The 25349-nt window shown below is 32.1% G+C and overlaps 1 protein-coding gene across 1 annotated transcript in view; it reads left to right on the top strand.

The window, feature by feature from the left end:
* Positions 1-25349, top strand: part of PXDNL (peroxidasin like) — a 559370-nt gene that overhangs the window by 396754 nt on the left and 137267 nt on the right. Inside the window, exons 10-12 of the mRNA XM_051970215.1 lie at positions 1429-1695; positions 6997-7113; positions 13305-13463. Coding sequence (XP_051826175.1) covers positions 1429-1695; positions 6997-7113; positions 13305-13463 — 543 coding nt within the window. The remainder of the gene's footprint in view (positions 1-1428; positions 1696-6996; positions 7114-13304; positions 13464-25349) is intronic.

The following is a 25349-nucleotide window of genomic DNA, read 5'->3' on the forward strand; positions in this document are numbered from 1 at the left end:
GTCATTTTTAGTTAATCTGTAGAAAATTAGGAACAGTTCCTAGGTTTCATATGTTTCATTATGGTTTTGTGGAAAAGAAATGTTTCTGTTTGACCACAAACTATCATCATTTGGTTTCTATATAATGTATTTTAATAGTGTAATTATAAGTTTTTTTTTTAACCTCTCAAATAAAAATCTGCCAGATAAAATTCTCTTTCTGTTCTTATTCAGGGACCATCTTCTCCATGAAGCATTTTCCCCAAATTGCTAGTTCTATCCTCTCAAAACTACCATGCACATACATACTTGGTATTGATTAATAATTATTAGCTTTATATGTAATAATATATATATTCACTTTATATGTATTTCATGTACTATTTCCCCCATTAAAATGTCCTCACTCCTTGAAGAAAGGATTGTTCTATCTTTGTATTGAGATCTCTGATATCTAGCATACTGCTTAGAAAATAGTAGGTGCTTACTAAATAATTCTTGATTGATCAAAGATAATAAAATATTTGCAACTATGTAAACTATGCTAATGGATAAGCTCCTAATGAATTGTGCCCACATAACTCAAAGTAATATTATATAGCTTAATGGGTTAAAATTTGTCATTTATAGAGATGATTACTTGACTACATATTGAAATATAATTCAATTCTTCTTTAATACTTTTCTTTTTAAATTAAGATCACTTTGGGACGAGCATTATTGACCCTTTTTTGCATCATGGAGTTTTTGAGTATCTGGTTAAACCCTTTCTCGGAATAATCTATGAAATGCATAAGATAAAATAGATAGGATTACAAAATATCATTTGTTATAGGAGAAATTTTATATCTATCCACAGAATTAGTAAAGGAGGAAGAAGATTATGTAAGATACCTCTGTCATAGAGATAGAGATTACTTTATACAATCTACAGCTCCTGATTGTACCATGCCAATCATTCCCAATATTTGAAATTTTTAAGAATCATTCCTATGTAGGTTTTTTCCAATTGTAAGATTTTAGAATTCTAGAATTGTAGAATTGGAAGAAAACTCAAAAGTCATTGAGTCCAATCTTTACCTAAAGTATTAATCTCATTTGAAATAGCTGATGTTCTAAAAATATAGCTAACATCACAGATTGTCTTTGAAGTGCTTGGAGTTCCTCAGAAAGAAAAAATGTCCTCCAAGGATTTTGAGGATATTCATTTTAAAGAAGAATCTTTTCTTTAAAGTTATTCTTTATATCATACATGCTATTTGACAATCGGTTATTTTGATAGTCAAGATGTTTGGCCTGCTCATCACTAATGAGTCTGTGAGTTTTGAATCTGATAGACTTCAGTGGTTCAAAACTGAATGTTCTGCATGGAAACATATGCATGAAAATGCCTTTTTAACATGTTTTTAACAAGATAACATGAGGTTATCTTCTTTCTTTTGTTCACAGCCAAGCCCAGTTTTGTAATCCAACCTCAGGACACAGAGGTTCTCGTCGGCACCAGTGCAACTTTAGAATGCATGGCTACAGGCCATCCCCAACCCCATATTATTTGGACCAGGGGAAAAGATGAGACTTTGGATGGATCCAAGTACATCATCACTTCCGGAGGATTGTTTATTCAGAATATCACATTACAGGACCATGGTCAGTTCACCTGTCATGCCAGTAATCCACAAGGTTCTATTCAATCAGTGGCAGCTATTATTGTGCAAGGTATGTAGAGCAGAAGGTCTTCACCAAACATGTTCTGGCTATCATTCTCAAAGTAAAAATGTAAGAATAAAAAAAAAACCCTACATTGGTCTAAAGGTTGAAAGGACAAATCAAAACTTGTTTTACAGATGAGGAACACAGTGCTTTATATTCATCATCTCATTGAGTCTTACAGTAGACAAGACAACAGGTATTATGGTCTCTATTTCATGGAGGAAAGAAGTGAAGCAGAGGAATGTTCAATGACTTTCCTATAAAAGGGGCTTTTCCGTTAGCAATAAGTGTCTGAGGCTGGTTTGGTCAACGGGCAATCACAACATTGTGAGACTTATGTGAGAACCAAGTTTATTTCAAGAGAATTGAACATGCACATGGAACCCACAGGATTCAAAGTCTTTATAGAAGTTTACATTTTTAAAATAGCAGGACAAAAGGTGCAGGGAATACCCAAAACGAGGGGATGCCATGATATGGAGGGGGAATGGTGCATCAAAGGTAGGGAAAAAAAGATAAGACCACTTCCCACAGAGCAAAGTAATGGTAAAAACCTTATTCTTTTCCCTTGGGAACTGCTAGATTATGAAGATAGGAGGGTCTGCTTATCTGCAATGGACCTCAGCTGCCCAAGAATTATCAGAGCCTGGCACAGACTGCTTAGTGCCTCCCAAGGGGGACTTCAGCTTGGCGTATAACAACAAATTATGTCACTTCAGGGGGAGCTTTGTCCTTGACACATTTAGGGCCTCCTGCATACTCTGCATCCAGTGTTTCTGGAAAACATGCCAACTCAAAAAGACAAATTCATAGGACTCTTTTAGCACCCTTAACAAATCTGTATTAATATATGAATGATATGAAACTCAAAATTTTTTTATCAGTTATACCATTTTTGTTTTTTTCCCTTCTTGTCTGTTATCTTTTATATGATAAAACAGAAATATGTATTTCATGATCGTAGTTGTATAACCTGTATCAAATTGTTTACTGTCTCAGGAAAGAAAGACAAGGCAAAGAAGTAGAGAATTTGGAACTCAAAATTTAAGAAAAAGAATGTTAAAAATTGTTATTACATGTAAGTGGGAAAAATAAAATATTATTAAAACCAATTGTACCAGTGATGCAGTGATAGGGAAAAATCAGATATAGAAAATTTTTTTCTTTGATCTAAAGTAATTAAAATGTCACAAAATGCGAAACTTTCCAAATAATGACTATTCTTTGGAAATAGTGGAATAAGATAAAGTCGACAATAATAATTCACAAATTCATATAATATTTTATTTAGCAGGGTCCCTCCCAGTCCCCATCCTTCTCATGAAACATATTCAGAATGACCCTTAGGTGCAGGGAAGGTGCAATGGAATGACCACTCTGGTCCTACAGCTTCATTCTTAAATAAAGAGCTCTTTCAGTACTGGGACACTACAGGACCACAAGTAGGTCACATGTCTCCACAAAGTGAAATGTAATGCAACTTCAAGCAACTCTGTTTCTCCTCCATGACCTTCACCCTGAGACTCCAGTGAGGTAGGCACTCCAAGTATTATTATTCTCATTTTACAGATGAGGAAACTGAAGATTAGAGGGACCAAGTGTCTTACTCAAGTCCCCAAAGTGAGGAAATGGTATACTTGGGTGTTTTGATTACAAGTCTAATATACTTTTCACTGTCAATGCTGCCTTTCAAGTAAACTAAAATGGCAAGAGTGTTTTTTGAACTTTCAAACTGCTTTGGGCCTGCTTTCTTGAAATCATTATTTTATTGATTTGAATAAATTTCCATTTTATTGACTACTTTATTTATGACTTATTGTAATTTGTTTGATTGGAAATGTATTACCTTTCCTCACCCCCACCCCCTTTTCCATCACTTTCTTTATTTCACAATAAACTACTTTTATTTTGGCAACTTGTAATGATTTGGCTCGCAGTCATTCTGTTTGCTTGACATGTGAGCTATTATTATGATCAATTCTAAAATGATTTATGTTACCTGTTGTCAAGAATAATACTTGATTATATTATATCATAGGGATTATATAATCTATCCCTAAAAATTCAGAGTGAGAAAACAAGGCAGACAAAAGTAAATGAGGTAACACTACCTTCTCTGCCTACTTGAAAATGCTGTGTGAATTGTAAAGAAGATAATAGATTAGATATGTGTTGTTATTATTATTATTTTTTATTATAGCATCATAGTACACCAGTGTTTTCCTTTGAGCTAAATGATCTGCTATGGAAATCACCATCTGTTTATCCTTGTGGCTATTTAGTATAAGTTTGAGTTTTGTTTTTTTTTTTTTTTAATTCTGCTTAAATGAATTCATTAAATCATCCAACTGGTTTGCTAAAAGGGAGTTTCCGTCATTTGATTGTTGAAATGGACTGTATATTTAAAGATGTTACTTGTTATCAACCTTTCAACAGGTGTTATTTCAGTTTGTTCTAGATCTTTGATGTCCATCTTTTCTAAGATCACAAAGTTACATAGACTCCCCTCTAAAATAGCAAAGGAAAATGATAAATAAAAATGGAAAACATGTCTCCCAGTGAGCAACGTAAATCAATGTGCAAGGCAGACACTTAGTTTCTAAGGCATACTGTAATTAATGCTGTAAATCAAAAAAGCTCTTTTTTACTAGGCATCCCAGGAATGAATAGCTAGAAGGGTCCATTCTTGATTGATTTTAGTAAAATAACAAAACACTTTATGTTGTAGATATAAGCACATAATAACTGATTCCTCAGTGAAAACAGCTTATTTTAGGCAACTTCATAAAATAATGACTGTGCATTCAGCATTTTTAGTGTGATTGCAGTTCCTGTAATTTTTCAACAACTGATCCAGTGACTTAATTTAATTTTTAAGTTCTAATTTGTGTGGCCTACTAACAAGCAAGTTCAAATTCAAATCTTTTTTTATTATTTTTCCTATTAGAATATTTAGAATTAGTATTCTAAAAATGTGTTATTTAAAATGTTAGACATAAATAATCTAAAGTGATTCTTCATTGGATTTTCTTTTTTTCTGAATTATCTTTCTCATAAAAACACATGTAAACTATTTCCCTTTAGAAAAGTTTATCCATATTTTAAAATTGTGAAGTAACTACCTTGGTTTGCTTCCAAAAACCTAGTAAAATGTTTAGAGTAAGAAATATCAATTCAATATTATGGTGGCATATCATAAAGTTTGTTGTTGTCTTTGGATATGTGATAAAACCTACTCTTCCAATTTCTTCATTTATTTCTGCAAGTAAGAATCTTGTGATCATCTTCCAATTTAGTTGTAACTTCTTTCTGTCATCTGACTAAATGCATAGTGATAATAATATAATTCCTGTAATAGTATATATACTTTTTTGATTATTAGCTAAGGAATTCACATTTAGCATCAATAACTAAGTTAAAGTTTATAGAAATTGTAACAATTTTATGATTTTTGACTCCTACTTTTTTATTTTTTACCACTCACTGTCACCATTTCTGTAGAGACAGCTGAGCCTGCCTCACATTATTGAAGATTATTTTCTGCTTGATAATTTGTGGGATTTAATGTGATTCCAAAAATATTTGTTTTTCAAAATCGTCAAAGCTTATATTTACTGTCTCTCATGTGCTGCTACTGATATGGACATAAGTGGGGTCTCTCTCAAGATTTCTATTAATTCAGCTATACCCATAGAGAAAGCTAGGTGGCACAGTAGGGCAAAACACTAAAACTGGAATTAGGAAGATTTCAATTCAAATGTAGCCTCAGACATTTAATAGCTGTGTGATACTGAGCAAGGCCTTTTCTGACTCAGTTTCTTCAATTTTTAAATGAGAACAATAATAGTACCTACCTTTTGGGATGTTGTGAAGAACAAATAAGATAATATTTGTAATATGATTAGCATAGCCTCTGGCAAATTATTGGCAATTAATAAATTCTTTATTAAGTTTGAACAAGTTCAGACAGATGCTACAATTAATCTGAATAAATTTTCAATTTATTCTTGCAGATTGGAAATCTCCAAATATTACAAATCAGAGCTTTATTTTTTGATTATCCAGTTTTAAGAAAGTGATGGAAAATGTTAGTAATGCATATTAGATTTAAAAATGTATCATTTTTAGATTTTTTTTCAGATTTTTAGTTGTTAAACCTTTACCAACACAACTCTGGACAAGTCTCTTAAACTTTCAGAGCCTTAACTTATATATATATATATATATATATATATATGTATGTATGTATATATATAAACAATATCTTTCCTACTCACCTAACATCATTATTGTGAATAGAATATATAATATATGTGGTGACAATATATGTAATGTATTTTTAAAGCAAAAAATATTTTAAAATATACAATTAATTTTATTATTTTGATTCATTGAATAATAATAGCTAACAAATATCCAGCTCTTTAAGTTTTGGAAAGTCTGTTACAAATATTATCTAACTTAATCCTCACAATAATCCTGGAAATTAGAAATTATTTTTTATTTACATTTAACAGATGAGGAAACTGAGACAAAAAAAGGCTAATTGGCTTTGTTTAGCATCATACAGATAATAAATGCCTGAGGCAAGATTTGAATTTGGGGCTTCCTAACTCCAAATCCAATATAAAATCTCTTACACCAACTAGCTACCTTGTTTCTGCATAGCTGTATTGGTTATGAACTATAACTTATCTGTTTATTAAGTAAATCAGTTAATACCCATTTGTTTAACAATTCTATATAAAACATTGTATAGTGAGATAAGAAGTCAGATGCTCTTGCCCTCATGGTGCTTAGAGACAAGTAGAATAAAATAATAAAATAGAAAGTTGAATTAGAATGATAAAAATGTGAATATAACAGTGTCTGTTTTCTACTTTTAAGAGCCTAATTATTATTGCATACTTTTATGCTCTTTGATAAAGAAAAAAAAACATTATGCTATTTAATTCTTCAAAATGTCTGGTGTGTTTAAATAGGGTTTTCAATAGATTGTAATGAACACAAATTCTGAGGGTGTGATCATAACTATTATGACAACTAAGGATAATAATAGTGTGTGATACAGCTGGGATCATGAAAAAATATTTTTGCAAATATGTAGGTATATGTATTATTATTGTGGTTGTCATTTCTACTTGTGCCTCTACACAGCCATGAATACATTTTTTTCAATTTTTTTTGAATGACTAGCAAGACTGAAAATTTTTCCTCTTTAAAAAACAAAACAAATGATAATCTGGAGATTAGAAGGCATATTCAAGCTCTCTTTTACATTATTTCTCCTTTTTTTTTTTTTTTTAGCTCCTCCACAGTTTACAGTAATTCCCACAGATGAAACAGTGCTGGAAGGACATACTGTAGAATTTCCTTGTGAAGCTGATGGCAATCCATCTCCCATAATTGCTTGGACTAAAGCAGGTATGTATTCTTTCTCGAAGAGATGCTGGATGAAAATATTATGTCCTTTTGGGAACAGCTCCTAGAATTGACTTAAGTAAACTTTTATGTTGAAAAGCACATACTTTACATTAAAATATGGTTGCAGAAAATTATTTTTTAATAAAACAATTCAATGACATCTCTAATCTGAGTTTCTGCATCTTAGTCTATTTCTAGAACATGAGAGTTGCAGTAGACAACACTTTACATTAACATATGGTTGCAGAAAATTATTTTTTAATAAAACAATTCAATGACATCTCTAATCTGAGTTTCTGCATCTTAGTCTCTATTTCTAGAACATGAGAGTTGCAGTAGACAACTTCTAAGTCCTCCTCCGAGCTTTACCATTCTGTGGTTTTATAGCTGTTAATATAGTTTGAAACTATTTTAAATTCAGGATATTTAATTTTTACTACCTTAGATCAAACCAAGTCCTTTTTTTTTGTCAACATACCATGGAGAAGTTCACTTTGATAAAAGAAAAATTAAATTCATAAAGCTTCTCAACTACTCATACCCTTACATCTATAAATGTTTCATTGTCATAATATAACATATATGTAGAAAAATACTTAACGGATTGTGGAAATTCCCACTTAATATCCAAATAATTTTAAAAAGTCAATGTCATTGCAACCAATAATTAGTTAAAGAGAAATGTATAAGGTATCTCCCACCTCATTTCCTTCTGATCTTTAACACTCTCAATAGTTTTTACCTATTTTTTGATAAACATTGGAAGTTCTTTCTTCCATCTTTAAAAGCAACATGAAGGTACCCATCCATTTGGGAATGGTTAAACAACTTATATTACATAAATATAATGGGATATTATTGTGCTATGAGTAATGATTTAAACAATGGAGAAAGCAATGGTTTCATAGAAATTCAGAGAGACTTTTATGAATTAATATATGGTGAAATGAGCTAAATTAGAACAATTTATATAATAACAACAGTATTGGGAAGAAAAACAACTTTCAAATAAAAGAACTCTGGCCAGCACTGACCAAGCACAATTCTTTAAAACTCATCTTGAAACATGCTCCCTATCTTTTGACAGAGAGATGACAGATTCAAAATACAGATTGAGTGATCTATCTTTGGACATCAACAATGCAGGAATTTGCTTCGCTTTACAATGTATATTTTTATGAGTTCTATATTTCTTTTTCATTGAAGAAAGGTGGGAAAGAGAGAATGAGTAGGTTTAAGTTAATTAAAAAATAGAATTAGGCTTAAAAAAGAAGTAGAAGAAAGGCAGGTTTAAAGGAGGAATAATGTGATAACTTCCATTCTGAATAAGTGAATCCTGATATTTAGGTAGGATATTTCTGTAAGTGGAAATGAGCAGTAGGCAGTTATGAATATCAAAGTGTAGATCAACAGATAGTTTAGGTACAAATATATAGATTTGAGAGTCATAAGTGACTTAAAATCTCTCTTTTATAAATTTGTCCATACACACAGTTACCACCTTGGCTCAAGTCATCATTACCTCTTACCTAGACTCATCTTCTTGACTTATGTTTCTTCTTATTGCAAGGCATCCTTCCTTCAGCTGCCCTTTCCTGCACATGTCACTGATACTCAGTAAACAATGCCATCTCCTTTCTACCTCCAAGATCTTATATAATCTTCTCTAAAAACACTTTCAATTTTATATCTTCCAATCACTTGACTATTACACTACATTGTATGATTTGCTGTTCTTACCAATACCATTCAATTACCCATTTCCTTGCCTTTGTTCTACGTGATTCCCATGCTCTTACTTTCCTAAACTTCTCTGATTTCCATGATTCCTTCACAACTAAGCTAAACTAAACGAAAATACCTTATTCTACAGGAGGCCTTTCCTAGTGTCCCCAATTGCTAATGCCTCACTTATCAGATTACTTTCTTTCTTTTTTAGTCTGCTAGGTATACATTCATAAAGTTCTGGATAGAAGGCAATCTTGAGACAGAAAGACCTAAGTCTATAACTTTCCTTAGAAACTTTCTATCTGTTTGGATCAGAGGAACTCAATTAACGTTTCTTTTCCTTACACCTACCTCTCAATGTTGTCCACATAAAATGAAATTATATGTAAAGCATTTTCCAAATTTTAAATTTATATATGTAAATTTGTTTATTTATCTTTATTACTCTGTATTTTAATTCTGAACTTGAACCATAAAAAGTCTTTCACAGAAAGATACAAAAATATTGAATTTGAAGCAGTAAATCTCTATAATACTAATTTAAGAAAAAGGATATAATAAATTTCACACAGTAATTTTAAAATTTTTCCTGCTTTTCTATGCCAACTGCTGAACTTTCTTCTATTCTTTTTGTTGTATTTTTAAAAAGATTTAATGATTTTCCTTTTGTTAACTTCATCATTGATAACCCTTCCTCTGTCTCCCTCAAGTCTTCTCAATAGAAAACCAAAAGAAAGAAAAACAATAATCTTGTAACAAATAAACACAATCTAGCAAAACATACCTACCACTTCCTAACTGTATAACTGGGGACAAGTGGTGTCCTTCAATTAATTGTTTTTTCTGGTTCTTTATTCTTCATTATTCATCAGTTCACACCATCAGAATTCTCTAAAAACATGTCTTTTATCAGTTTCCACAGTGCAACAATATTCTGTTGCATTCATATATTGCAATTTATTCAACTTGTCTTCATCTGACTAAGGGGCATTCTAATCCCTTTCCCCCAATAGAATACAGTTTCTTTTCTTTCTTTCCTTTTTCATTCTCCTTTCATTCTTTCCCTTTAGGATCAAGAAGCTTATTTTTCTTGTCACTATTCACTCCTCAGTGTTATCCTCCCTGAACCATGCAAGTATAGATGTACCATTTATGTATATATATGTATATATAATAATATATGTACATATGTATAACCATATATGTATGATCATATATGTATATATGTATGTAGCTTTTTCCCCATTAAAATTTTAGCTCTTCGATCACAAAAACTGTCTTTTTATATCTTTAGTTCTAAGAATGCTGCTATGTGCATAATAAGTACTTAGTAATCATTGTTAATTAATTGATTCAGGCAAGAGAGTGTGAAAATGTTCAAAGGAAAGTATAAAAGAAGAAGGAGAATGGATTTTGGGGAACATATTGCTTAATAGATCAGGATGAAGGGATTTAGCCAAGCAAGAAGACTGAGAAGAAGCTTGAAAAAGAAGGATATAGATAAAGTAAAGGTGATCAATAATGTCAGAAAACTTAAAGAAGGTGAGGCTAGATAAAAAATTATTATGGATTTGGCAATTAGGATGTCAGTTAGGTTACTTGGAGAGTTTGATTTGTGTAGAGTAATGGGATGAGAACCAATTGTATGGGATAAATGAGGATATTGATAAATAAATAGATGAAGCATTTGAAGACTACTGTTTCTAGAAATTTATCATTGAAGGTTTTTTCCCCTTTTTATTTTGTTGTAGAATAGAGAGCTGGGAATGTTTATTGGCAACAGAGGAAACGGCAATAGACAGGAAGTAATTGATAATACTTGAAAGGTTGGGGATAAAGAATAGTTGGATGATGAAGAAAAGAAAGGATATCAATCAAGTGAATAGATAAGTTTATCTGTCTGATGCCTGCAGAAAGAAGGGATAAATGTGGAATCAGGTTTAAAAAATATTGGATATGGAAAATGTAGGAAGTCTACTTAAGAAGAAGGGGACCCAGGCAGATACCTCATCATTTCTCACCTGATTTACAGAACTTTTACATGCCCTTTCATACCTCCACATCTCAACTATTATTTTACTCATTAGATTTTGAGCTTCTATAGGACAAGAACTATTTTTTCCCTTTGCCTTTCTGTGCTTAACATGATGTCTGAAACATAATAGGCACTTAATAAATATTTTTTATTTATTTAAATAAAAACTGAAATTAACTGTTGAGAAAGAGGATATAGTGTAAGGATGAATGTAAGGGAACCTTTAATAGAAAAAAAAATTACAACAGATATATGGAGTATTGTTGGAAATCAATCACATACGAAATTATTGCCATGAAATTTGTTGAACCCAGCTTTTTTAATGGATAGTATTTTGATAACAAGATTTTAGAATTTCTTCCAGGTATAATAGGTCTAAAAATGTGGGTGGATGAAGTCTAATGGAATGGTAAAGAAGGAATCTGAGTTTAGGAAGTTGTTAAACTAGGAAATTGTTATTGGTGGGGAATTAAGATTGGTGGGGGAATAAGGGTTAGTTAGAGTGGAGAGGAACATTCTAGGAATTGGTAGATGATTACCAAATCTTGATAGAATGCTATAATTAAAGGAGAGGAATTTCAAAGTTATCTTGGCAGAACAAGAGTCTAGAATTGGCAAAGGAAAAGGGGAGAGTAGATTTTCTCCTTTCTAATCTATAAATTAGGGATCATGAAGGAAAGAGTTATCAAGCAATAATAGAGAAGCTGGTAAGAAATTCTTCATCAGTTTACACCACTCAGAATTCTCTAAAAAACATGTCTTTTATCAGTTTCCACAGTGCAACAATATTCTGTTGCATTCATATATTGCAGTTTATTCAACTTGTCTTCATCTGACTAAGGGGCATTCTAAACCCTTTCCCCTAATAGAATACAGTTTCTTTTCTTTTTTTCCTTTTTCATTCTCCTTTCATTCTTTCCCTTTAGGATCAAGAAGCTTATTTTTCGTGTCACTGTTCACTCCTCAGTGTTATCCTCCCTGAACCATACAAGTATATATGTACCATTTATGTATGTATATCATATGTGTATATATAATAATATATCTCCATTTTATGGATAAATAAATTAGAACTAGAAAGATTATGCCATGTTAACTGGCAAAAATGGATTTGAAATCCAGGTTTTTTCTAATTCTAAATTCAGAGCTCTTTCCAGTATACTGTTCATCATCAAATTTCTGTTTTTAACCATCTCACTTATAGAATTTAGAAAATATCTTCTTATAATCTTATTTTCCTTTGAAAAATATCTTATTTTTATTATTATATTTTGTTTTAATGCCATACATATTTTGAATACATCCTTTCCTTTACTTCCTTCCCTCTCCAATAAGTTATTTTTTTATAACAAGGATTAAAAAAGAGGAAAAAAATCAATCAATATAACCAACAGATTGAACATGTCTAATAGTACCTATAATATTCCATATCCATAGTTCCTCCCACTTCTGGGATGAAGGGGAAAAAGGTACATTTTTTCATTTCTCCATTATTGAGGTTAGCCATTATAAATGCAATGATATTTTCTTCTTCTTTTAATCTTCTTATTTACATCCTCACCTTACTTTCAAGTTAGGTGAAGTAGACATAATGCTCATCACTAAATGTCATTGGGCAGGTTGGAGGGGGCTTTAATCAGTTCACCCAGAAAAAAAAAAACAACTTATATGTGGGAATCAAGGTAGACCTACAGGACTAGGCAAAGTCACATAGGGACATTAATTTTAAAGTTAGTTGAAAACAAATCAGGCCATGGGGAAATAAAAAGGACCAGTGAAATGGATGTAATTATTCCAAGAAGAAATCCATGCTCATTTCTAAATCTGACTGTTTGTAGATGTGAAAGTAGGGGAAGATAGTAGAGATCTCTGTGACAGGTAGAGGGTAGTTCAGTTGAAGAGATGTTTAAAATCTGGAATATTCAATAGTATATAGAGAAATATTTCCCTAACTTTGATTATTGGAAGGACTCAGTTTGGGGAGGGGAGAATATGATCATATTTAATGGAAACATAGGACAAAGAACCCAATTATTCAGGAACTTTGCTACAAGATAAAAAAAAATCATAATTTTGAGGACAAGATGGGAACTCACTTATTAGGAAAAAAGACTAAGATCAATACTGAAGTGGGTAATGAAATGCTAACTTAGTGTTCCTTATATATCTCCTTGTCCAAGTACTGCACCCATATCTTCAAGCAGTGCTGAATAGCAAGGTTGTTGGTGATGGGAATTGTTGGTTGTTATTATTGATTCTGCTTATGAAAGTAAGAGTTCAGGGGCAATGAATCAATTAGATCATGAAATATTATCTAATTTAAAAACGAGGAGATTCAGAAAAGTGGGGGGAAATCAAGGAAAAATAATATTGGTAACTTTTAATCGTGTAAGCAATGAAATATTTATAACCAACTTGTAACCAACAGGTGGGCAGCTCCCTCAGGAGGGCCAGCACATCCTTCTATCTTCAGGTACCCTTCGGATTGCCCATGTAGCAGAGCACGATCAAGGGCAGTATGAATGTCAGGCTGTCAGTTCTTTGGGAGTGAAGAGAGTAATTGTCCATCTGACTGTACACCGCAAAGGTAATTCTCTATTATTCTAATTTCATCTATTATACTAAAATAAATGAATAAAAAAGCAATTATTAAACACTTACTGTGTGCAAAGCCTTGTGCTAACCACTGAGGATTCTGTTACAGAAACAAGGCTATTCCTTCCTTGAGAGTCTTTTAATCAGATCAGTTAGAGTTAAAAGATGAAAAGATGAAAAGAAAGAGTTAAAAGAAAAGAGATAAAAGTATGGCGATTGGTATAACACAGTTTCAATCAAACTAAAATACAAACTTAAAAAAGACCAGAATCCCCGGGGGAAAGGCAAAGGAGGGTTCCTGTGCAACCTATATTCTGTTTTCCATCAGGAAGGTTCATTTCTCAGTTCTTTTAAAAAAATTCCTCGGATAGAAGGAGATATAAATGAATAACCCTCTTCTCTTTGTAACTCCTTTTTTAATCTCTAAGTCTCATTACATTAGTTCATTTATTACAAGTTATCCATCTCTTAATAATAACTTACTTCATAAAAAGCCTACTGAAATATGACATATAACAAATGGATATTTGATGAATCTTTACCTAGGATAATGCTTAGCAAGAAATCTTTTAAGACTAATAGAATGTGTCTTCTCTAAAATAGAATTGAGTGCTGTCTTTCACATTCAGACTTACTAAGAATGAAGTGCTGATGCTTTTAACATTCAGATAAATTTCTGATTAATTGTATTAAAATCAATATTTTTATTATGTATTTGTAGTGAATATTCTGGAACAAGGCAATAATATTTATCTTGATTTTATAGTTCCATTAAAGGTATGAAGGTAAAAAGAGCCTATTGTGCATTTAAAAAAAGATAATTTGTATATTTAGGTAGGGGCTAGACCTGGAATTTCATTAATATGGTACATCCCAGTAAGGAAACTTCTACTACCAATGCACAGAGTCACCTGTTTTGTAACTGATAGTCTCAGAATGTTGCCTAGAATATGAAGAAGTTAAATATTTTACCTACTGGCACATATTCTGTATATGTTAGAAGTGAGATTGAGCAAAAGCCAATTCCCTATCCATCACATCACACTGCTCTCTTTAAATATAAATATTAAAAAGTTGGTCATAATAAATAATGAAATCTGTGCTTTTAAGGCTTATGCAGAAATGGAGACATTTATAATGCTAAATAAATTGCATTTACCGAATTTTAAACATTTCAAGAAAATGTTTTAATTCCTCCTAAATTTTCTTAAATTGTTTTTGCTTTAGTAAGATTGAATATGGTAATGTATATTCATATATATATTTTGCTGAGGTAATTGGGGTTAAATGACTTGTCCAGGGTCACACAATTAGGAAGTAAGTGTCTGAGGTTAGATTTGAACTCAGGGCTGGTGCTCTATCCACTGCACCACCTAGCTGCCTCTGTGTATTCATATTTGAAAATGAGGAAAAGTAGTCAAGAGCAAACTGTAACCTATAGGATGTAAAATTGTTAAAAAGATAAATGTAAAGTTGATTTAGAAAATAAAATAATATATGTATATTGATAAACACACCCACATATATGCATATTCATTTACAAGATTATGTGTATAAATAGCCAAATGCTCTGTACTAATCAATTACTCCCTGGAGTTTTATGCCTCTTTTTGATACTCCATAAAAAGGAATGAAAAAAACTTTGAATAACTAAAAGGGGTAGAAGTAAGAAACTATGGAAAATTAGGAAAGCAAAGGAAGATGAATGAATGTAAAGGAATAGTGATGAGGCCAGTTGTGTGCCTGTTTGATCATTCTAAGGTGAATTTATTATTTTGAATTATACAGCAGTTCTACCTATGAGGACAAAATTACTCAAGTGATGGGATGTTCTCAACTTCATTTGCTCAGTGGAGAAAAAAAGGTTATACAATTGGTTTTCAGTACACAAAGGAATAAGAACAGCATAGCTTGTGGGTGTTTTGCTACTAAAATATGACAGATAAAGTATAGATGCTTGATGAATCGCTACCAAAAATACTGCATTGCAAGAAACAGTTTCTTAAGACTGATGAACCTAGTATCTATTTCCACAGAGATCTATCTCTACATGGAGTTAGGCTTTTTGGCTTTTATTTGTTATGTGCTATTATAGAGATCCATCTATAGATAGAGTGCAGCTTTCAGTTTTTCAGTAAGATTATTGCAGTTTTTCATCTTTTAAGTTGCTGTGATGATATTCATTTTGAATCTAGATGATCTCAATTCTTCAATTTCCAAATTATACTCATTTGTTGTTCTGAAATAATAAATGGTGTACTAAAAAGCAAACAGGAAAGATACTTTCATCCCTAGGTAGTAAATTTATTACATGGGTTTCAATGTCAGCCAAGTAGTGAGCAATATTTGATAAAAGGGCATTTTATTAAAATTCTTATAGTCATCATTCCCATTCTTATTGATCTGATATTTACTGTTAAGGTTATGTAATTGATCCATTTGTTAACCTCCACCATAGATTATAAGAAAGTGTATATTCTATTTTGTTATCACATACCTTATATATTTAAGCTATACTATAGAATAGAATTCTATGATCCAAAAATATATAGGTTATCAGATTTTCAAAAGTTTGAAAATTCTTGGTAGGCAGATAATAAGCAAAGCTTACCCTAAAGAAAGAAAATGTCTATTTAGAAATCACTTTCAGTGTTTATCAAATTAAGAGAGATGAGTGAGGGCAGGGCCCTAGAGTCTATTTTCAAATGTAAAACTGATTCAGTCATATTAGTTAAACTTACTACTTGTTAACCATCTATATTTAATTCAGTAAGATTTAATAAATTCTTATCCTGTGCCAGGCACTGTGCTAAGTGCTGTGAATACAAAAAAGACAAAAGATAGTCACTGTCCCCAATGGAGATTACAATCTAATTGGAGAAATAGCATGCAAATAAATATATATGAAGTAAGCTACACAGTATACAGGAAAAAAGTAAAATAATAAAGGGAGGGAAGGCACTGCATTTAAGAGAAGTTGGGTAGTTCTTACTGGAGAAGTTAATTGGTACGTAGAGGAAACCAGGGGATTCAATACTTAGGGCAGAGGCGGAAGAGCATTACATCTATAGGAAACAGAGAAAATGCCTGCAACTGAAAGATGAGTGTCATGTTCATAGAACAACAAGTAGGCTAATGTCACTGGAACAAGGAATATATTTTGGGGAGTAACATGTAAGAATAATGGAAAGGTAGGAGGGGAGGGGAATGGGTTATGAAGGGCTTTGAAAGCCAGACAGGGCAAATGTTTTAGGATCATTTAAGAGACTAAATATTTATGCATCAATTTTTAAGTGAATTTATAATATTATTGATGTTAGTGCTCCCTCCGGTGGTACCTATCTCAACTGATGCATGCTTTCTTATCTTGTCCATGTTTTTTCCCTAAATTCTATAAAAATTTATCTAAAATGCCAGATTCTTTCTATGGTTCTTTCAACATTTCATGGGTACCAGAATATTATTTAAGCTGTCTGTTATGGTTATTCCTTACTATATAGTTATCATTATCATCATAGTGATAGATCACATTTATATAGTGCTTTAAACCTTGTAGAGTGCTTCATAGACATTATCTCTTTTGAACAGCCCACATCTTTTTTTTTTTCAACTACACCTTTCCCGGGTGACATTTTATGACATTTTGTACACATAAAGTATCATTGATTCTGTGCTCTCTCATAAGATACCTATCATATTTTTTCTCCATTGCCCTTGGAATCGCCCATAATTTTCACTTGTTAGGTTCTTCAGATGATCTGGTTTGCTAAAGATACTGTGTTGATTGCATTATATAATTTCTTCGTGAATTTCAAGATTGCTCAAAATCTATATTTCATAGAGGAAGACCAAATGAAGAAAGAATCTTATAATTATCATAGATTATGCATAGAAGTAGATGGGCAATCTATCTTGGAGCATTTTTGTAGCTAGGCAGTAAAAAGTGCCTAGAGTTAGATAAGAGGAACAAAGAACAATGGATTCTATTTGCAAAATTATGTAGTCCTTTCAGATCTCATGCTTCTTCATAAAAGAAAACTCATTTTTTAACATCTCATATTTATGTTAGGAAATTCATTTTAGGAACTATAATAACCAACTAATTACTATTGGTCAGTAATTATTAAATGATAAATTATGTTGAAAGTTGAACTGGTTGAAATTATTATATCATAATTGATATTTATATCAGAAATACTTCAGCATTTCTCATAGCCATTCCCTTCTTTTCATTCATATAGTCAACTGTTTATTTGATGTCCTCATCTTCTTATCTTGGTTACAGTAAAAACCATTAGCCTGACTTAAGACATTTAAAGTGATAGTTTTATCCTCTTTAAGTATGAAGTTCAGCAACATAATATAAAGCTCTTCACAAACTAGAGCCATCAGAACGTTTTGGTCTTTTCCCTCTTCCCTTGTGCACACACTCTCTCTTTCTCTCTGTCTCTCTCTCCTTCGCTCCTTCTCTCTCTGTCTCTATCTCTCTGCTTCTTTGTCTGTCTTTCTGTCTGTCTCCCTCTCATTCCTCCCTCTTTTTCTTTCTCTCTTTCTCATATACACACACACACACACACACACACACATACATACATACACATATCAGCCAAAATGGATTTATTTTCAGTTTCCTATCCCCCAATTCTTTGTATTTTTTAAATCTTCCCCTATATTTAAAAAATATTTATGTCTCATCTTTTAAATCTTTAAAATCATCTGTTAAAATTCTTTTCCTTTCTTCAAAGTTTACTTTAGGTATTATCTCTTTTAAAAAGTCTTCCTTGGTCTTTCCAGTTCAAAAATGTTTTCCCTCTGTGAATTTAGTTAAAGCACTTTTGAGCTCTCATCTGCTACTATCAGATTTTATCTTGTATTATATAATGCCATTCTCCTTCTAATAAGATGAAAACTCCTTGAAGGTAGGGCTTGTTAATCTTTTTTTCTTTTATCCTTAGAGACTAGCACAGAGCTTTGAACACAGTATTTAATGAATATTGATATAATTGAATTGAATAACTTACAGTTGTATAACACTTAATAACATAGACATATTTCATTTGAAAATACAACTATAAACCAGAGATGATTTTTGCTATCTCATTCTTACTTTATTGATCATATTTTCTAATAGCCTACACACTAGAGACTTCTCTCTCATTTTATTTAATTTACGGAATTACCTGTGTATATGGTATTTAGTTGTTTCTTATTCTTATTACATGACATATAGTTTCCAGAATTTTTTCTTCCTTTTTTCTTTTGGAATCTGAATTACATTTATCTTTAAATCTATAGTTCCTTTTACTTTCTCACCTTAAAAAACTCATAATTGGAAAAACTTCATCATTTTGCAAGATCTTGTCAACCTTGGTTTTTCACCTCATTACCACCCTCTATTCCTCTAATTGGAAAGTAGAATTATGAATTCTAAACCCTTCTTTTAAGTAGGAACCCATCTCAAGAGTTTTCTCATTTCTCACCCAGTAACATTAAGATTTCTTTGACTTTTCTGACCATGCCTGCTCTGCAACTTCACCCCCATTTTTAGCCTTTTTTGATTAGATTGTAACACTTAGGAGCTGTCTTTGTTCTTTCATATGTGTATCTCTACTACTTAACAAGATGCCTGCCACGTAGTAGGCATATTTTTATAGACCAGTTGGTCAATTTGACTTTGAGTTTGCAAAGATTACTGATTTTATTTTACAGTACATTTATAGATTTTTCAGTACCCTGAGATGTAATGAAGTCATTTATGTCTTAAAACTTAAACTAATGCCATAGGTTTATTGATTTAGAGATAGAAAAGATTTTAGAGGTCATCAAATCCAGCCTCCTCGTTATACAGTTGAGGAAACTGAGACAAAATAGATTAAGTGACTTCTCCAGGGTCATACACAACTAGTAACTGTGTAAATCAGGATTTGAATTGAGGTCTTCCTTATCTGCCCTGGGCTTACTTAAAATCTCATTTAAACATATTTCTACACTTTCCATTACTGCTATCTTTTTTCTCTAATTTATGAAGGTTATATCACTACTATTACTACCGGACTAATACTTGTTTCTTGATTTTCCCTCTAAACATAACCATAAAAGATTCATTTGGTATTCTTAGTGTGTTTCAAAAGCCTGTTACAGTTTGAGAACTAGTCTTAACTGATGTTATTTTATAACCTTTTTTGTTTTTAATATGGATAATAAGATACATTTTCAGATTTTTATGTTATATGTTACATATATATATTTTTTTTATTATTTTCAAAACATATGCATACATAATTTTTAATATTCACCCTTGCAAAACCTTGTATTCCAAATTTTTCTCCCTCCCTTTCCTCCCACCCCCTCACTTAGGTAGCAAGTGATCCAATATATGTTAAACATGTGCAATTTTTTTATACATATTTCCACAATTATCATGCTGCACAGGAAAAATCAGATCAAAAAGGAAAAAAAATGAGATATAAAATGCAAGCAAACAACGACAAAAAGAGTGAAAATACTATATTTTGATCCATATTCAATCCCCTTACTCAGTCCTCTCTCTCAATACAGATGGCTCTCTTTAACATAAGACCATTGGAACTGGCCTGAATCACCTTGCTGTTGAGTAGTGCCATGTCCATCAGAATTGTTTATATAATCTTGCTGTGTACAATGTTCTCCTGGTTCTACTCACTTCACTGACCATCAATTCATATAATTCTCTACAGGCCTCTCTGAAATCATCTTTCTGATCATTTTTTATAGAACAAAAATATTCCATACCATTCGTATACCATAATTTATTCAGCCTCTCTCCAATTGAGGGGCATCCACTCAGTTTCCAATTCCTTGCCACAACAAAAAGGGCTGCTACAAATATTTTTGCACATGTAGGGTTTTTTTGGATACAGGCCCAGTAGAGACACTGTTGGATCAAAGGGTATGCACAGTTTGATAATCCTTTGGGCATAGTTTCATATCACTTTCCAGAAGGGTTGGATTAGTTCACAACTCTACCAACACTGTATTAATGCCTCAGTTTTTCCACATCCTCTCCAACATTTATCATTATCTTTTCTTGTCATCTTAGCCAATCTAAGAGGTATGAGATGGTTCCTCAGAGTTGTCTTAATTTATATTTCTCTGATCAAGAGTGATTTAGAGAGTTTTCCCCCCATATTACTAGAAATGATTTTAATTTATTCATCTGAAAATTGTTCATATCCTTTGATTACTTATCATTTGGAAAATGACCTGTATGCTTATAAATTTGAGTCAATTTTCTATGTATTTTTGAAATGAGGCATTTATCAGAACTCTTGGATGTACAATTTTTTCCTAGTTTACTGCTTCCCTTCTAATCTTGTCTTTATTAGTTTTATTTGTATAAAATATATTTAACTTAATATAATCAAAATTATCCATTTTGTATTCCATAATGTACTTTAGTTCTTCTTTGGCCACAAAATCTTTCCTTCTCCACAGATCTGAGAGATTGACTATCCTTTGTTCTTTTAATTTGCTTATATATAAGTATTACTCTTTATGTCTAAATCATGAGCATATTTTGATCTTATGGGTACAGGGTGTTAAATATGAGTCAATGACTAGTTTTTGTGATCCTAATTTCCAATTTGCCCAGCAATTTTTTGTCACATAGTGAGTTCTTATCTCAGAAAATGGGGTCTTTGGATTTATCAAGAACTAGATGAATACAGTCAGTGACCATTGTATCTTGTAACTTATTCCCTTGATTGACAGAGGTCCTAGGACATGTTCCATTTGGTCATTGGATCCTGAATGACTTAGATTAAATGTAAATAGCAGTTATTTCTGCTTGGTCTGAAACCCTAAGAGTCTTCTCCTCCCAGATTCATTCATTCATTTATTTAGATTTGGGGGAGGAGGGGAGGAGGAAGGGAACTAGGTTAAAGAGGAGATTATTTGCCTCTATTGCTCCTAGCCTTAATCACTGAATGGGCGTGGCCTCTGTCAGACTTGAGACCTGTTGAAAACCTTAAATTAAAAAGGCCAAGGTCTCCCATTGCATCTAGGGCCATTTCCAGTCATCTTGATCTGTATCTGATGATTTGACCCAAAAGGCTCTGAAAGGGAAAGTTAAGACAGATAATCTTCATCCAGCCCTCCTTCACTTAATTGTAATTCACTTGCATATCATGGCATTATCTCCCCGATGTCTTGGTCTTCTTCAAGAACAAAAGACAAACATCATTTATCATCCAGATGACAGAGTGGATAGAGTGCTGCTCATGGAGTTAAGAAGACCTGAGTCTCAAACTTGCTACCTGTGTGAACCTGGGAAAATCACTTCACCACTATTTGCCTGGGTTTTTGTTTTTTTTTACAGGTGAGAAACCTGTAAAATGTAAATAATAACAGCATTTAGCTCCCAGGGTTATTGTAAGAACCAAATGTCTTGCTAGATATAAAATACTTAGCACTGTTTCTAGTGCCTAGTAAGTACTACATAAATGTTAATTATTATTTCTTTGATACAAATCCAATAATCAAAATATATAGGGCAATGACATAATAATATCAAGAGTAGCCAAAGTATATGGATAACTAAGTTGCAAAAATATAATGCAGACTTAAAAATCACAAGATGGGTTCTGGAGAATTAATAAAAGATAATGCAAATTTATAATGCAAATATAGAACTAATGCAAATTAGTTCTAATGAAAAAAAAAAAACTAAAATTTTATCTTTTAGGGCTATCAGACTGCACATATCCTTTGATCCAGCAGGCTCTACTGGATCTGTATCTCAAAGAGATCATAAAAAAGGGAAAAGGATCCATATATGTAAAAATGTTTGTGGCGGCTCTTTTTTTTTTTTTTTTTTTTTGGATCAAGGAAGTAGAAAATGAGTGAATACCCATCAATTGGGGAATGGCTGGATAAGTTTTGGTATATGAATTTTATGGAATATTATTGTTCTATAAGAATCAGCAGGGTGATTTCAGAAAGTCCTGAGAGAGATTTATATGAACTGATGCTAAATGAAGTGAGTTTAACCAGAAGAACATTATACACAGTAACAAGATTATGTGATGAGCAGTTCTGATGGACGTGTCTCTTTTCAACAATGAAGTGATTTGGGCCAGTTCCAATATACTTGTGATGGAGAGAGCCATCTGCATCCAGAGAGAAGATTGTAGAGACTGAATATGGATCATAACAGAGTTTTTTCACCTTTTTTTGTTGTTTGCTTGAATTTTTATTTTCTTTCTTATTTTTTTCCCTTTGTGATCTTATTTTCCTTGTGCAGCCTGATAAATGTGGAAATATATGCAGAAGAATTATACATGTTTAACATATATTGGATTACTTGGTGTCTAGGGAAGGGAATGGGAAAAGGGAGGGAGAAAATTTTGGAACACAAGTTTTTGCAAGAGTGAATGTTGAAAATTATTTTTGCATGTATTTTGAAAATAAAAAGCTATTTTTAAAAAAAAATTACCTTTTATCCATAACATTGCCAAATATTATAAAATGTGAGATTAATTGATGGCTAGATTGTAGAGAAACAGGCACATACAGATTGTTGGTGGAACTACGAAATGACTCAGTCATTATGGGAAACAATTGAAATTATGCATAAAAGTCACTTAACTGTTCATATACTTTGGGACCATTCAAGGTCTCAAATATACGAAAAAATTTATAACAGGATTCCTTATGACAACCCAAAACAAAACAAATTGTGTGCTTAGCAACTGTAGAATGCCTGAATAAATTGTGATTTATGAATGAAATGGAATATTATTATTGCATAAGAAATGATAAATAAGAGGATTTTGAGAAATACTAGAAAAATATGAATCGATAAAGGATGAAGAGATTAGGTCCAAGAGAACTGTGTCTGCAAAGACTACCATAATTCACTGAACTGAAAACAGAACTATATTGCTAACAAAGTCAGATTAATTGCCATGACATGATCCCAGAGTTGGAGTGAGAGGGATGAAGATAATATGGAGAAGCAGCAGAGCAGCATGATACAATGGAAAGGGCAAAGAGAGTCTGGTATTGAATTCCACCTCTAGTTCTTACTATTTATACACCTTTAGAAAAGACACTTATCTTTCTGGGAATTTTTCTTTTTATCAATAAAAAGAGGATTTAATTAAATGATCTCTGAGGTCCCTTCTAGCTCTGTCTGTATAGTCATGAGTTTATGAGTCTCCTCTGGAGAAAAATACAACAATCCTGGTGTGTAATGTCACATTTACTGGGCAGCTAGGTGGCACTGGAGACAGAGAGCTGACCTGGAGTCAGTTGAGTTCAAATGCAGCTTCTAACATATAAAAGCTAGGTGACTTTGGATAAGTCACTTAATCTCTTTGTCTCAGTTTTCTCATGTTCAAAATGGGGATAATATTAATATCTGCCTCTCAGAATTATTGTGAGGCTCAAATGATATGATAACTGTAAAATGCTTATGATAGTTCCTAGTACATAGTGTATATGTATATACAACTGTATAAATGTTTCCTATTATTTATTATTATTATTACTACTATTGTCTGATGTTTTTGCTTTATATATTGAGTTTCACTCAAATTTATCTGTTACAATAGAGGATTCAATGGGGGTATATAATGAGGAATGATTCTAATAAAAGTTAATAATTATAAAATAAATGATGAAAATGCATATGTAATTTTTTTTTATTCCTGAGCTAGGTAGCTCAGTGCATAGAGTAATAAAGCTGAACTCAGGAAATATTGAATTTAATTTTGACCTTAGAAAGTTACTTCTTACTTAGATTCTGTCTGACTTGGGGTAACTGGATGATTCAGTGGATAGAGCATGGACCTTGGAGTCAGGAGGAAGATCTGAGTTCAAATGCAGCCTCAGACACTTAATACTTACTAGCTATGGGATCCTGGGCAAGTTAACTTACCCCTATTTGTCTCACAAAATAACAACAACAAAATTCTATCTGACTCAAGTTTCCTTATCAGTTAAATGGGGATAATCATCATCATCATCATCATCATCATCATCATCATCATATATCTCCCAGGACTGTGATGAAAATAAAAATGAGATAGTATTTGTAAAGTGCTTTATAAACCTTAAAATGCTATGTAAAAAATAAACCTTAGCTATTATTATGAAATTTAGGTTAATGTCTGCCTTCTTCCAAGATTATCATCGATTTTATATAATTTACAGGTAATTTCTTATTAGTCAGATTGTACTGCAAGTGACAGTTCCATTGATTTATTCATATCTTTTGAGGGAGAAAAAGATTCAGTAATGTAAGAGGAAAATTCTGCTATACACTTAAGGAAACAGTTTAACATTTGTCAGGAGAGTTGCAATCTCTTGCCTTTACTATGTCAGTTTTCTGACAATATTGCAGATGCCTCATAAATATCTTCCATTTGACCTGTCTCCCTCTCATATTCCCAATGATAATATCGCTTCTGCTTTTTTTCTTTTATTCACACCTAAATGTTCTCTATTAGTTTAAACTCACAGTTTAATTTGTCCAAATTGGCACCTTCTTGACATATAGTGTTTCTTTTTTTCCTCTTCTGTTCCCTATACTTAGATTGGTTTCTTGTCATCTTTATCATATATCACTCCTTTTCACACACTCTTCAATTCTATCAAACTGGCATTTTTGTTATTCTCATACATAATGTTCCATTTATCATCTCTGTATTTTCATGACTCCATTATGGAACATAATTCCTTCTCATCTCTCCAGTCTAAAATCTCTTGTTTACTTCAAAGTCCTGTTCAGATGAAACCTCCTACATGAGCCTTCCCCCTACCCAAAGTGTTAATGCCCTTACAAAGTTAGATTGTATTTATTTTGTATATACACACATATCTGTCTATTTAAACCTAT

The sequence above is a fragment of the Antechinus flavipes genome, chromosome 1 (assembly GCF_016432865.1).
Source record: "Antechinus flavipes isolate AdamAnt ecotype Samford, QLD, Australia chromosome 1, AdamAnt_v2, whole genome shotgun sequence".
Taxonomy (NCBI): domain Eukaryota; kingdom Metazoa; phylum Chordata; class Mammalia; order Dasyuromorphia; family Dasyuridae; genus Antechinus; species Antechinus flavipes.